Here is a 13,792-nt window from a genome sequence, read left to right as displayed (position 1 = left end):
GAAATTGGGTCATTTGTAGAGACGTGGATGGATCTAGAGACTGTCATACAGAGTGAAGTAAGTCAGAAAGAGAAAAACAAATATCGTATATTAACGCATATATGTGGAACCTAGAAAAATGGTACAGATGAACCAGTTTGCAGGGCAGAAATTGAGACACAGATGTAGAGCACAAACGTATGGACACCAAGGGGGTAAACTGACTGGGGGGAGAGTTGGTGTGATGAACTGGGAGATTGGGATTGACATGTATACACTAATGTGTATAAAATTGATGACTAATAAGGACCTGCTGTATAAAATAATAAATAAAATTAAATTTAAAAAAAAGATAATCCCCCCCAAAAATAAATAAAAATAAAGCACTAACCTTGGAAATGGTCATTATATTATTTTTTAAAAAAAAGAGGAAAAGTCTCAAACCAATAACATAAGCTTCCACCTAAATAGAAAAAGAACAAAATAAATCCAAAGCAAGCAAAAGAAAGGAAATAATAAAGGTAAAAGCAGAAACTAGTGAAATTGAAAACAGAAAAATAATAGAGCAAATCAATGAAACAAAGAGCTGTTCTTTGAAAAGTTCAATAAAATTGACAAATCTCTATCAAGACTGATTCAGAAAATAAAGAGAGAAGACACACATTCCAATATGAGTAGGTGATATCACTACAGACCTGCATACAACAAAAGAATAGTAAGGAAATAGTATAAAATAACTTAAACAGATAAATTTGACAACTTAGATGAAATGGACCAAGTCCTCAAAAAACATAAACTATCACAATTCACTCAATATGAATCAAATAACTTGAATGCCCTATAATTATTAAGGCAATTGAATTTGTAATTAAGGAGCTCCAAAAAGAAAGGTCCAGGTTCAGATAGTTTCACTAGACAATTCTATAAACTATTTAAAGAAGAATTAACACCAACTCTACACAATCTCTTCCAGAAAACAGAAGAGGGAACGTGTCTCAACTTATTTGAGGAAGTCAATATTACCCTGGTACCAAAATCAGAAAAAGACAGTACTAGAAAAGAAAACCACAGATCAATATTCTTCATGAATATAGCTGCAAAAATTCTTAACAAAATATTAGTGAAGAGAATTCAGACATATATAAAAATAATTATATACCATGACTAAGTGGAGTTTAGTCCAGGGATGCAAGGCTAGCTTGAAATTCAAAAATCAATTTATATAATTCATCATCTCAACAGGCTAAAGAATAAAAATCACATAATCAAATCAACTGATACAGAAAAAAGCACCTGACAAAATTCAACCCTCATTCATGATTTTAAAAAAAATCTTCAGAACACTTTCTCAACTTGATAAAGAATATCTACTAAAAATCTGTAGCTCACGTCATACCTACTGGTGAAAGACTGAAGAATGCTTTTCCCCAAAGATTAGAAGCAAGGCAAAGATATTCCCTCTCGCCACTCTTATTCAACATAGTACTGGACATTCTAGCCAGAATAATAAGGCAAGAAAAGAAATAAAAGGCATATAATTTGGAAATGAAAAAAAAAAAGGCTATTTTTTTTGCAGATGACACTACGGTCTATGTAAAAAAATCCCAAGGAATCTACAAAATACCCTAGAACTAGTAAGCAAGTTCAGCAAAATCACAGGACACAAAAGCAAACTACAAAAACCAACTGTATTTCTATATAATAGCAATGAATGTGTCGAAACCAAAATTTAAGATACAATATCATCTGCAATTGTTAAATTTAAATACTAAGGCCTAAATTTAACAAGACATGTGCGGGACTTGTATGCTGAAAACCACAAAATGCTGATGAAAGAAATCAAAGAAAATATACATAAACGGAGAGACATACTGTGTTCATGGATTGGAATAGTTAACGTAGTAAAGATGTCAATTCTCCCTGAATTGATATACAGATTTAACACAATTGCTATCAGAATCCCAGCTGACTTTCTGCAAATAGGGATAAGATTATCTAAAATTTATATAGAAATGCAAACGAACTGTAATAGCCAAAACAATTTTGAAAAAGAAGAATAACATGGGAGGATTCATTCTACCCTATACCCAATTTCAAGACTGTTTTACAGCTACAGTAACCAAGACTGTGTGGTATTGGCAGAAGGAAAAGCACACATATCAGTGGAACAGAAGAGAGAAACCAGAGAGTCCCCACACAAGTACAGCCAACTGATTTTTGACAAAAGTGCAAAAGCAATTCAATGGAGGAAGGATAATCTTCTCAATAAATGATGCTGAAGCTGTTGGACACCCATCATCAAAAAAAATAAAAATAAAAATAAAAATAAAAATAATTTTAAAATATTGACCTGAAACTCTCATACCTTATACAAAACTTAACTAAAAATGAAACATAGATTTAAATATAAAACATTTGTAAGATAACATTGGAGAAAGTCTAAATCTTTGGGACCTAGGACTTGGTAAAGAGTTCTTAGGCATAATCCCATAAATGAAAAAAATTGGCCAATTGGACTTCACTAAAATTAAAAACTTTTTATCTGCAGAAGATCATGTGAAGAGGATGAAAAGGCAAGCTACAGACTGGGAGAAAATACTTACAAACCTCACATCTGATAAAGGACTCATATCGAGGAGATATAAAAAAACTCTCAAATGTCTAAAGTAAAACAAACAGTCCAATTAGAAAATGGGTAAAAGACATGAAGGAACATTTCACTGAAGAAGATATACAGATGGAAAATAAGTACATGAAAAGATGTTCAACCCTTAGGGAAAAGCAAATTAAGACCACAGTGAGATATCAGTACATACCTATTAGAACAGCTGAAATTAAAAATTGCTGCAATACGAACTGCTGGTGAGGATGAGGAGAAACTCTCCTACATTGCTGGTGGAATGTTAAATGGTACAACTCCTCTGGAAAAGTGTTTAGCAGTTTCTTAAAAAACTAAATACACACTTACCATATGACCCAGTAATTGCACTCCTGGGCATTTACCTTAAAGATATGGAAACTTAGGTCCACACAGATCTGTACTTGATTATTCATAGCAGCTCTAATGTAACAGTCATAAACTGGAAACAACCAAAATGTCTCTTGATAGGTGAATGGTAAAACACACTGTGGTACAAGCTCACCTTACAACACTAGTCAGCAATAAAAAAGAGTCAACTATTGAAACACAACTCAGATGGATCTCAATGGCATTTGCTGAGGGGAAAAAGCCAGTCTTAAAAGGTCTCTTATTTATGATCCATTTATATATCGTATGATACCATTTATATAACATTCTTGAAATGACAAAATTACAGAGATGGAAAACAGATCTGTAGTTATGAGTGAGGGGTTAGGGATAGTGGGGGAAGGGGAGTGTTTGGAGTATAAGGGATTAGCAGGAGGAGATCTTTGTGGTGACGGAATAGTTCTGTATTTTGATTGTGCTAGTGGCTACACCAATCTACACATGTGATAAAATGACATACACTAAACTAAACACACGCAATGTGCCAACGTCAGTTGCCTGGTTTTGATATTGTACTGTAGTTACGTATGATGTAACCCCATGAGTGGCACATAAGACTTTTCTGTACCATTTTTACAACTTCCTGTGAATCCCTATTTCAAAATAGAAAGTTTTTAAAAATAACCTAAAAATTTTTTAAATGGATTACTGTTCCATTGAAACTCACTAATTACTCATAAATACTTTTGAAAATCATTTTATAAAGACCTTTATTGTAGACTGGGGTAAAGCTGGGAGGGATAGTTGTTTAAAACAGAGGTTTCAGTGAGAACTTAGAGCTTAAATCAGAGGTTTAGACCTCAAAAAGAGAGTCAAAGAACAAACCACAGGGTCGGAAAATATATTTGCAGCACATGAACAGTAGACTAAAAAATTCCTATAGATTAATAAGAAAAGGACAAACAACCCAGTGGGAAAAGGCTCAAAAGATCAGGCACTTTGCAAGAGAGGAAATCCAAATGACCAATACAACATGAAAAGATGTCCAATCTCACTAGTAATCAGAGAAATGCAAATTAAAACCATGAGATACTACTATATACCCACCAGACAGATAAAAATTAAGAAGTCTGATGATTCTAGGTAGTAGCAAGGACTGGAGCAAAAAGAACTCTCATATGCTGCTGTGAAAGTGTAAATGAGGTCTATTATTCTGGAAAACAGTTTGGTAAATCTAGTACTAAGGACCAATATACACATTCCTCATGTCCCAGCAATTTTATTCCCAGGTTAAAAACAAAACAAAAACAGAAACACAAAAACAGAAACATGTGCTTATGTGTACTGAGATACGTAGACAAAAATATTCAAATATCACTGTCTGTAAGAGCCCCAAATTAGAAACAACCCAAGTGTCCAGGTATATTAAGACGGATAAACAAACTACGATACAGTCATTCAAGACAAGAGTATTCAACACTGGAAATCAACTAAAGATAAATGCCACACGTGGATGAATCATAAAGATACAAAGTTGAGTGAAAAGGGGAAGGAAAATGTAGAACAGATACAGTGTGATTCCACTTGTCTGAACTTCACAAGCAGCCGAATTAAACCCTGTTCTTAGGTAACTAAACTATAAATAAGAGCAAGGAAGTGAACACCGTAAGAATCTAGTTGTGGTTAGCACTAGTGGAAGGAAGGTCTTCATCTGGAAGGAACACAAGAAGCGCTTCCGGGGAGCAGAGTATGTTCTGTTTCTTGACCTGGGTAGAGTTACACAGGTGTTCATCTTACAATTTGTTAAACTTTATGCCTATGCATTTTCCTGTATATTTCAAAATGTTCAAAAGGTTTTATATTGTTTTCAGAAAGAAACTTTATACAAATTAGTGTACTGCATCTTTAGATAAGACTACTAATACTTCCCCTCCTATATTTTTAACAACCCACAAACTGACACTCTCCAGTCTTATTATGGTGGCTTGGGCTGCATCACAGAGCTCTCAGAGCGCTCCTCCTATACCTGAATCCCTCTTAGTAAGTCTAGCCTGCTATCTATGGTTCTGTTCTCTACAAAGACAAAAACGCAGATTGCCCCCATCTTTAAGCCTTTTGGAATAAATGTTAATAGCGTTCGTTTAGTGAGTATTGACCCTGTGCCAGGCACTTTCCCAGTTTCTTATAGATATAGTATCTGGTTTAATGAATGGAATCCATTATTGAAATTTCTCATTTAATCCAGATCAGTGTCCTAATAATTCATCTCATTAAACCCACTTTAAGCTCCCTCCTTGTTCTCTAGGCCTTCTTCTAGTTGTGGGTCTAGTTCAGGGTAAGGCCATTCATCAGCCAGAGGAGTAGTGCTAGATAGGGCAACGTTATTTTTGATTCCTCTTTGTCAGTGGCCTGTATCCACAACTGAGTGGCCACACACACACACACACACACACAGTTGTCCAAGGCTGCAGCATACTTAAAGTGGTCATTTTTCTGGAACCCTTGGATTATGTTCTGCCATCACCAGGCTTTCTCCGCGTCAGCACCGTTGACATCTGGGGACGGCTAACTCTTTGTTGTGGGGCTGTCCTGTGCATTGTAGGATACTTAACAGCATCCCTGAACTCCACTCACTAGATGCCAGGAGCAAAGCACTCCCTACCCCACCGCTTAGACTGTGACCACCAAAACTGTCTCCAGGCATTGCCAAATGTCCCCGTGGGGGCCAAATTGTCCCACTTGATAATCACGGTGCTATACTAACCTAGCTTCTGTAACTTAAAACAAATCATCTTTCTCTTTCTACTGTAAAAAGCCTAGCCTCAAAAAGCTCATAACAAATTTCCCTGGTGGCACAGTGGCTAAGAATGCTCCTGCCAATGCAGGGGACACGGGTTCGAGCCCTGGTCCGGGAAGATCCCACATGCCGCGGAGCAACTAAGCCCGCGAGCCACAGCTACTGAGCCCATGTGCCACAACTACCGAAGCCCTCAAGCCTAGAGCCCCTGCTCCGCAGCAAGAGAAGCCACCGCAGTGAGAAGCCCGTGCACCGCAATGAAGAGTAGCCCCCGCTCACCGCAACTAGAGAAAGCCCGCGCGCAGCAACGAAGACCCAATGCAGCCAAAAATAAATAAATAAATAGTGTTTTTTTTTTTTTAAAAGGCTCATATCTAACACTTTTATGTTCCCCTTACGTTGTTTGAATATATACAGGAGCTTCTTTCTGCCCTGTTTAACCACAGAGAAACGGAGCACCACGAAGGACGCCAAGAACAGCACTGCAGTCGACGTCAGTGCAAGAAAGAAGATAATGATCCGGGTAGTGTGACCTTTAAAACAGAACAAAGGGAGAAATTCAGGCAAAAATAAAAGTTTGCAAATATGCTGATATTTATATTGCATCTGTAAACCCTTAAGCATGAGAAGTCGTGCCTTGGGCATCTCCCACCAGCTATCTTAGTAAACTTGCCTGCTTGTTAAGAAAACGTTTTTTTACAACCTTAGTCATTTTCCTAGAAGGCCACAAAAATTAAGTGGTTTGGTCTTTCTAGCCTATAGGAAACATGGAACTCTATAATCGCCATTACTTGGCATTATCGAAGGTGTAGTGTCTGTTTGGATGCCGTCTCACCTTGCTCTGCTTACTAATGTGGAATTCAGAGTGAATAAGAAACACCCGAGGAAATGGATGGGTCCCTTGAAGCCAGGGTAAGAGAAGGAAGGCATGTCGAGGTGCCTGCTAGAGGCAGAGATGCAAAGCATCAGGATCTTGGGGTGACTTAGACACCAATCCGAATGGCCACATACATTCATTTGATTTAACAGCAACAAACCAGCTACCTGGCTCTCCCCCAGGGGCAGGCATGACGGTGGAGGATGCACCTGGAGAGAAGTCAGCTGACGCTGGTCCACATACCACATCGCTTTCCTTCGTCCCATTCACAAGGACAGACTTCCCATCCAAAGAACAGCTTAGACGGTCCAATGAAAAGAGTTCAAATAATTAATTCAGGTACGGATCATTCTAATTAAAAAAGACTGACACTTTCTACCCAGTAAAGCAGTTCTGGTGAAAAAGATGTGTGGATCTGGGTTCATAGGCAAAGCAAAGATATTTTGAAAAACTTCTACTTGACCATCTGGGCTTCTTCCAATGTTCACTTGGCTTTCATGGCTCTCCACAATTCAGCTCACTCTATCTACCTAATTGGATGCTTCTTTCTTCCCAGGCTGGGGAGTCCTGTCCCGCGACAGCTTACTTCAGGCTGTTGCCTATTTAGTCTCTCATCCCCACCTTCTTAAGCATATTTGACCATCTCTGGCACACAGGAAGGACAGACAAGTTAGCCTAGGGTTAGGAGCTCCTAACCCTATGATGTGTTGGCATCAGACTGACCAGGGTTTGAGCCCTGGGTCGGTCCCTTTGTAGAATGACCTTGGGCAAGTTGGGAAATCTCTCTAAGCCTCAGTTTTCTCATCTGAAAAATAAGATATACGTGTCCCAGGGCTGATGTGAAGAGTAAACGACACTATGTGCCTGACTTACTCCCTCTAAATGGTAGCCATCCATCATCACTGTCCTGTGTCTTTCCCCTGCCTCTTTTTACCTAAAACAAACCCACCTATTCTCCAAAGCCCAGTTCGATCCCACCATCCATGCAGACTCACTTCCCTGCTCTGAACTATTTGTGTCAAGAGACAAACAAACAAACAGAAACCAAAAAAACTTTCTAATCTGTTATGAACCAATACTTTTGTAACACACAATAAGAATGTAAATGTAAAATAATGATAAAAATGATTTTCTAGTAAGAAGATCAAATGCAAAAAGAACAAAGGTGTACAAAATACACTGTTGGCTATTTTACTACCTATGATAGTCTTGTTTGCCCAAGACTATGTTAAAGCTTTTGAGGGAAGGAAACATACTTTACCCTCTTCTATATCGTTATCAATGCTGGCACTGAACACTTGAAGGTGGGCTGATCAATGGGGGAAGGTCAGAGGCAGCAAAGAGATTGGAAGGACACAGAAGAACACCTAGGGCAGACAGTAACTAAGTTCCACTGGCAAATCTGACCTCGTTGTTCTGGGCATTACTTCTGGAGAAAATGCCCACTTTGGCAATCTAGTCACAATTACCCCATATGGTTCCCATACCACCTATCTGCATGTTATTCTATGTCTACATTTGATAGGTTTAAAAAAGCATCAGTGATCACATTCCTTGTCTTTAGAAAAGTTAACCCAGATACTTTATTTTGTAAGCAGAAAGAAATGATACATACTCTGTCCAAGGTTTACAGTCACCATGGTCCCGATCATTAAATGTCCCAAAGGAACAGTCTTTACAACCTTTCGTAAAAATTAAAGGAATAATAAAAAGGAAGCATTTTAATCATTTTTAACTTTCTCTGTGATGAACATGATCCCATAATAAAGTCATTAACTTAATACAATCTACATAGATGGTTCAACAATTTTTCTTGAAATGAAACCTTAATATGACTAAAGGTTTTATTCTAATTGTACATAGAATATTGTATATGCATGTATAGGATGCATGAAAAGGCATGGTTCTGGTGAAAAACAAATGTGATTTCAAATAATTTCCATTGATTGAGAAATAATTTTGTAAATATCAGATACTTAGCAGTTCATTACTATTACTTAAAGGTTCTACAAATCTACATTTTATTTTCTAATCAAAGGACCAAGAACTAAGTTAACAACATATGACTAGACAACAAATTAGCACTAGATAGAAGAGGAAACCTACCCTCTTTTGTTAATTCTTGACCTTGTTTACAGTCCTCTTCACACATGGTACATCCTTCCCCCAGGCAGTAGAATCCCGACACACACTCACACTCTGCATTGCTGGTGGAGGAACATGCTTTCTTGGTCCTGAAAACACCTACAAAGTCCCCCAGTGTTACAATACCCTTGATCTCCAAATCCAGGAAGACAAATTTATGTTCTGCGATAAAAACCATGCTTGTTCTACTGAGAATGGTCTTATTGATCTCAGAGTATAAAGTTTACTTTTAAATATCTATAGAAGACTTTTTTACATTTTGCTAATTAAAAAATTCTCTCTTTGTCTAATGAATATTTCTTCTAATATTATAAAAGCTCAATCCACCAATAGTTGCTATTACAGTAAATTATTTTACTGGACCTGCCTATTAACAGAGGAACCAGCCTATTTGACACTTCAGATTTTCAAAAGAGATCAGTACACTCGGGAATAAAAGCTTGTCTTGGGCTTCCCTGGTGGCGCAGTGGTTGCGCGTCCGCCTGCCGATGCAGGGGAACCGGGTTCGCGCCCCGGTCTGGGAGGATCCCACATGCCGCGGAGCGGCTGGGCCCGTGAGCCATGGCCGCTGGGCCTGCGCGTCCGGAGCCTGTGCTCCGCAACGGGAGAGGCCACAGCAGAGGGAGGCCCGCATACCACAAAAAAAAAAAAAAAAAAGCTTGTCTTCCCAACACATATCTGGATGAAGAATATATCTTTTAAATCATACCTTCACACTTCCTGCATACATCACAGGTCTTTTGTCCACTCATGCTGGAGAAACTATTTGAAGGACAAGGAGTGCAAAGTTCATGCTTGTTTTTCCCACAGAAAGTACCTAAAAAGGGTAGATAAGAGCTGTACATGTTTGACAATGGACCATCACCCAAAGCATTATGAGGTTCACAAGAAAACCAGACTATGAAACAAAGATTCGTTTTCTAGGTACCACAGTGATAGACTTTATTTGTTGATTGACTGTTTTAAATTATCCATTTGCAAGATTGCCCTAAGCATAATCACAGAATTAAAAATAACAAAGTATAGATATTGCAACAAAAAAATCAATGGAAAGAAAATCGTTTCCTTTACCTATTGAATAAAACAGAATGACTTCTCTTGATTGATCCGGGCCATCAGTGACTGGATTCAGGAGATCAATGTCCTTTATTGGCACACTACAATTTAAAGGTGTCTGCCTTTTCCCACTCTGTTAAGCCTCCTGCCACTTGCTTATTCCCTGCTGCACCCCCCTGTCTGAGCACTGTCCTCACACACAAAACTATCCTTTGTTGAGGTCTTTCCCTGTGCCGTGCACTGATCTAAGCCCATCATAGGATCCTCCCAGTAATCAATCCTATGAGATAGGTTCTCATATCATCCCCAGGTGATGAAGCTGGGGCACAAGAGTTTAAGTGACAAGCCTGCATTCACACAGCTAAGATGTAGCATTCAAGAAATATTTGTAAATGAATGAATAAAAGATCATTATTGTAGGAGAGGGATAAATTAGGAGTTTGGGATTAACAGATACACACCACTGTATATAAAATAGATAAACAACAAGGACCTACTGTACAGCACAGGGGACTATATTCAATATCTTGTAATATACATATATATATATATATCACTTTGAGGTATGCCTGAAACTAACACAATATTGTAGATCAGCTATAGTTCAATTTTTAAAAAAAGATCATTAAAACAGAGCTCATAAGCCCTGACTACCAGACTAACTGAACCATGTTTTCAGCAGAACAGATCAAGCACACATGTTAATTTGGTCCTTACCCGCTGAACAGTTACTACAGAAATCCTGCAATGATCTTGTCCTCTCGAAATTCATGACCAACAGCACAGTAGCCACTATGTTGTAATAGCAATTTCCCATGATGAAATCTTGCATAGACGTATTAGCCAAGCAGATTCCAAAAGAATTTTAATCAAAGTAGCTGGTTTCACAAGTACCACTCTGCAAAAGGTGAAAGTTTCCTAGGATGAGGTGGTTTCTCCTTTCAGAATTACCTACAGTTCAGCTATCACCTGTACAATTCTACACGATCATAACTCAGGGTTTGCAGGAAAAATTAATGATGGAATACCATGGAAAAGGTAGCAAATTCATAGAAACTTCTAGGATAAGAGAAGCTTGACTCAAACATAGCTTTCTGTAGATTTGCCAAAGTCTAAGAGTGTACTTTCCAACATGTTTTGCCAAAATGCAGAAATAACAACAGCAAGAACTTTTGGGGACTTTCATAGATATTTAGCATTAGCATCTAGATTTCAACAATGCCTGTGGCTTGCTGCCCCTGAAATATAGTCCTTAAAGAGAGAATCTGTCAGGGGCATCCAACAGTTCAGCTCAGTGAGAAGACATCTCATTATTACTATTCTCCCTTTGTCCAAACAGCATGTGGAATTTCAACACCTAGTTGCTAAAATGTTGAAACACCTCCTTGTTCAACTCATTATCACATTCTCTTAATAGACATGTATCTGCTCATTTTGACATTTGGAGCTCATCTAGTCATAAAACTAAAGAGTCCAACAATCTCTATAGGCCAGGTTCTTGATCCTTATTTAATGGGCTATGGAATAAAAGTTATTAGAAATTAGAAGGGAAAAAGTCTAGAAATGTACAAAGGGAACAAAGCTTCATCCTCATCCCTCCTCGGTTCCCCCCCATCTGCCCCAAATGGACAAACCTTGAGATCGCAGGGATGGTGGAGAACTTTCCTTCTCCTTGATCTTCAGAGCAGTGAGGTTCTGCAGCTGACAAGGGCTGCAGGTCAAAGACTCAAAGAGGGGAGTTTGGTGACTCAACCGGGGGCGGGGCCTCGTGGGAAATCCCCAGAGACAGCTCTGTGAGGTAGCTCACTTGGTATTTGCTGACCTCAAAGTCCCCTAGAGCTTCTGTCCCCACTTAATAACACACTTCAAACTAAAAGCAGCCCTCTGCTGTTAGGGCATTTTTCAGATGACTTTGGCAAACAGATTTTGCCACTTAAAGTAGTTCTCCATGTCAAAGCTTTTAAGGCATCCTTAAAATATTTGAGATTTGAAGGATGAAACCCACTTCTAAAGAAACGTCAGCACTCCTGTCAATTACTACCCCTTAACTCTATAATAATAGTGATGCTATAGCTATAACTTATTGACTGCAGCTGATGTACCAGGCATCAGATAAGCAACTTAGTTGCAAAGGAACCCTAGGTGTTGATATGATGAGGATGAGGATGGGTATGACAGCATTATGCAAAAAAGATCATTGAGCTAAGAGTCTGGCCAGCTTATCAGCAGGACGGGGAGCCAGGATTAGAAACAAAGATGACCTGACTCCTTTTGACTGTGTTCCTTGCTACCTGGGTGAGATGGAGGAAGAAGGAGGAAGAAATGGAGGGGAACTGGAGACAAAGAAAGCATAGAATTTATATGGCGGGTGACTTTATTGGGTGAAGTTAGGATCTATGAGGGCTTTCAGAAAACCATTATCTCAAATTTTTAAAAAAAGAAAGAATAAGAGGAGCAGGGGGAGGAGGAGGAGCAAGAAGAGGAGAGAGAAGAGAAAGAGGAGGAGGATGCTTTCAAGATGCTAAAACTCATCCAGCATTGAGTGGCTAGGGGCCCTCAGGAAGACGACCAGGGGAGCCAAGAGCAAGAGTGGTTTTCAACAAAACAGATGGTTTTCTATTAGGATCCAAACAGAAGAGTTCTTTTTCCACAGGACACAGGGTGGCTTTGTCTTGAATTGGGGGATGAAGGGGTAGGGGAGCAAATATTTATTAAACACTTGCTGTGCGCTAAGCACCTTACACATCTCCATGACTCCTATGATGCCAGCAACGTCCTTAGAAACTTTCAGTGGCTCCCTGTTGTCCACAGAAGAAAACCTGGACCCTATAGTCCAGTATTCAAGGACATCCCAGATCTGACCTGAAGTTGCCTTTAAAAAATACACACACACACACACACATATATATATATATAGTTCACATAAATGTCACCATTTTAAAGGGTACATTTCAGTGGATTTTAGTATTCACTATGTTGTGCAACCATCACCAGTATATAATTTCAAAACATTTTCATTGGTCCAAAAAGAAAGCCCATATCCATTAGCAGTCACTCCTCAATCTCCCTCCCCCCAGCCCATGGTAGCCACTAACCTGCTTTCTGTCTCAATAAATTTGCCAATTCTGGACATTTCATATACATAGATCATACGATATCTGGTCTTTTGTATTGGGCTTCTTTTACTTAGCATAATATTTTCAAGGTTCTTCCATGATGTAGTACATATCAGTACTTCATTCCTTTTTTAGGGATGAATCCTATTCCATTCTGTAGATTTACCACATTTTGTTCATCCATTCATCAGCTGATGGACATATGAGTTTCCACTTTTTGACGATTACAAATAACACTGCTATGAAGATTTGTGTACAAGTTTTTGTACGAATGTATGTTTTCAGTTCTCTTGGGCGTGGAACTGCTCCATTGTGTGGTCATCCTGTTTCACTTTTTGAGGAATTACCAGACTGTTTCCCACAGCAGCTGCAGCATTTTACATTCCCACCAGCAATGTACAAGGGTTTCAATTTCTCCACATCCTTGCTACCACTTGTTGATTTTCTGTGGGTTTTTTTTTAACAACAACAAAACATTGTTTTATTATAGCCATCCAAGTAAGTGTGAAATATCTCATTGTGGTTTTGATTTGCTACCCATGCCCCAATTTTATCAACCCTCACCCACACCCTATGTAATGGGAATACTAGAGTATAGCACATGGTTAAGAGTCCAAGCTTTACTATCAGGCTGATTTGGATCGAATCTAGGCTCTGCCATCTTGATGGTCACGCAACCTTGGGCAAGTTTCTTAACCTCCCTAAATCTCAGTTTTTCCAGCCATACCTTACAGATACAGGAACCCTGTACCCCATCCTCATTTAGTAAGGATTAAATGAAACAATGAATATGAAATGCTTAGTTCAATGCCTGGCACATAGTTCTCAAGAAAATAGTAACTGTTATTATGACA

General features: G+C 38.7%; 1 protein-coding gene across 1 annotated transcript in view; it reads right to left on the bottom strand.

The window, feature by feature from the left end:
- The window catches only part of TNFRSF9 (TNF receptor superfamily member 9), a 23,424-nt gene extending 11,887 nt beyond the window's left edge, over nt 1-11,537 (bottom strand). The window contains exons 1-7 of the mRNA XM_024125455.2: nt 11,457-11,537; nt 10,540-10,720; nt 9,476-9,583; nt 8,728-8,865; nt 8,237-8,303; nt 6,789-6,919; nt 6,143-6,277 (exon numbers count right to left, since the gene is read on the bottom strand). Of these exons, the coding sequence (XP_023981223.1) occupies nt 6,143-6,277; nt 6,789-6,919; nt 8,237-8,303; nt 8,728-8,865; nt 9,476-9,583; nt 10,540-10,654 (694 nt within the window). The 5' untranslated portion in view covers nt 10,655-10,720; nt 11,457-11,537. The remainder of the gene's footprint in view (nt 1-6,142; nt 6,278-6,788; nt 6,920-8,236; nt 8,304-8,727; nt 8,866-9,475; nt 9,584-10,539; nt 10,721-11,456) is intronic.
- Nucleotides 11,538-13,792: the final 2,255 nt, after the last annotated feature.

This window comes from Physeter macrocephalus, chromosome 3, assembly GCF_002837175.3.
Source record: "Physeter macrocephalus isolate SW-GA chromosome 3, ASM283717v5, whole genome shotgun sequence".
NCBI classification, from domain to species: Eukaryota; Metazoa; Chordata; class Mammalia; order Artiodactyla; family Physeteridae; genus Physeter; species Physeter macrocephalus.
This window is presented reverse-complemented; position numbering and strand designations above follow the sequence as displayed.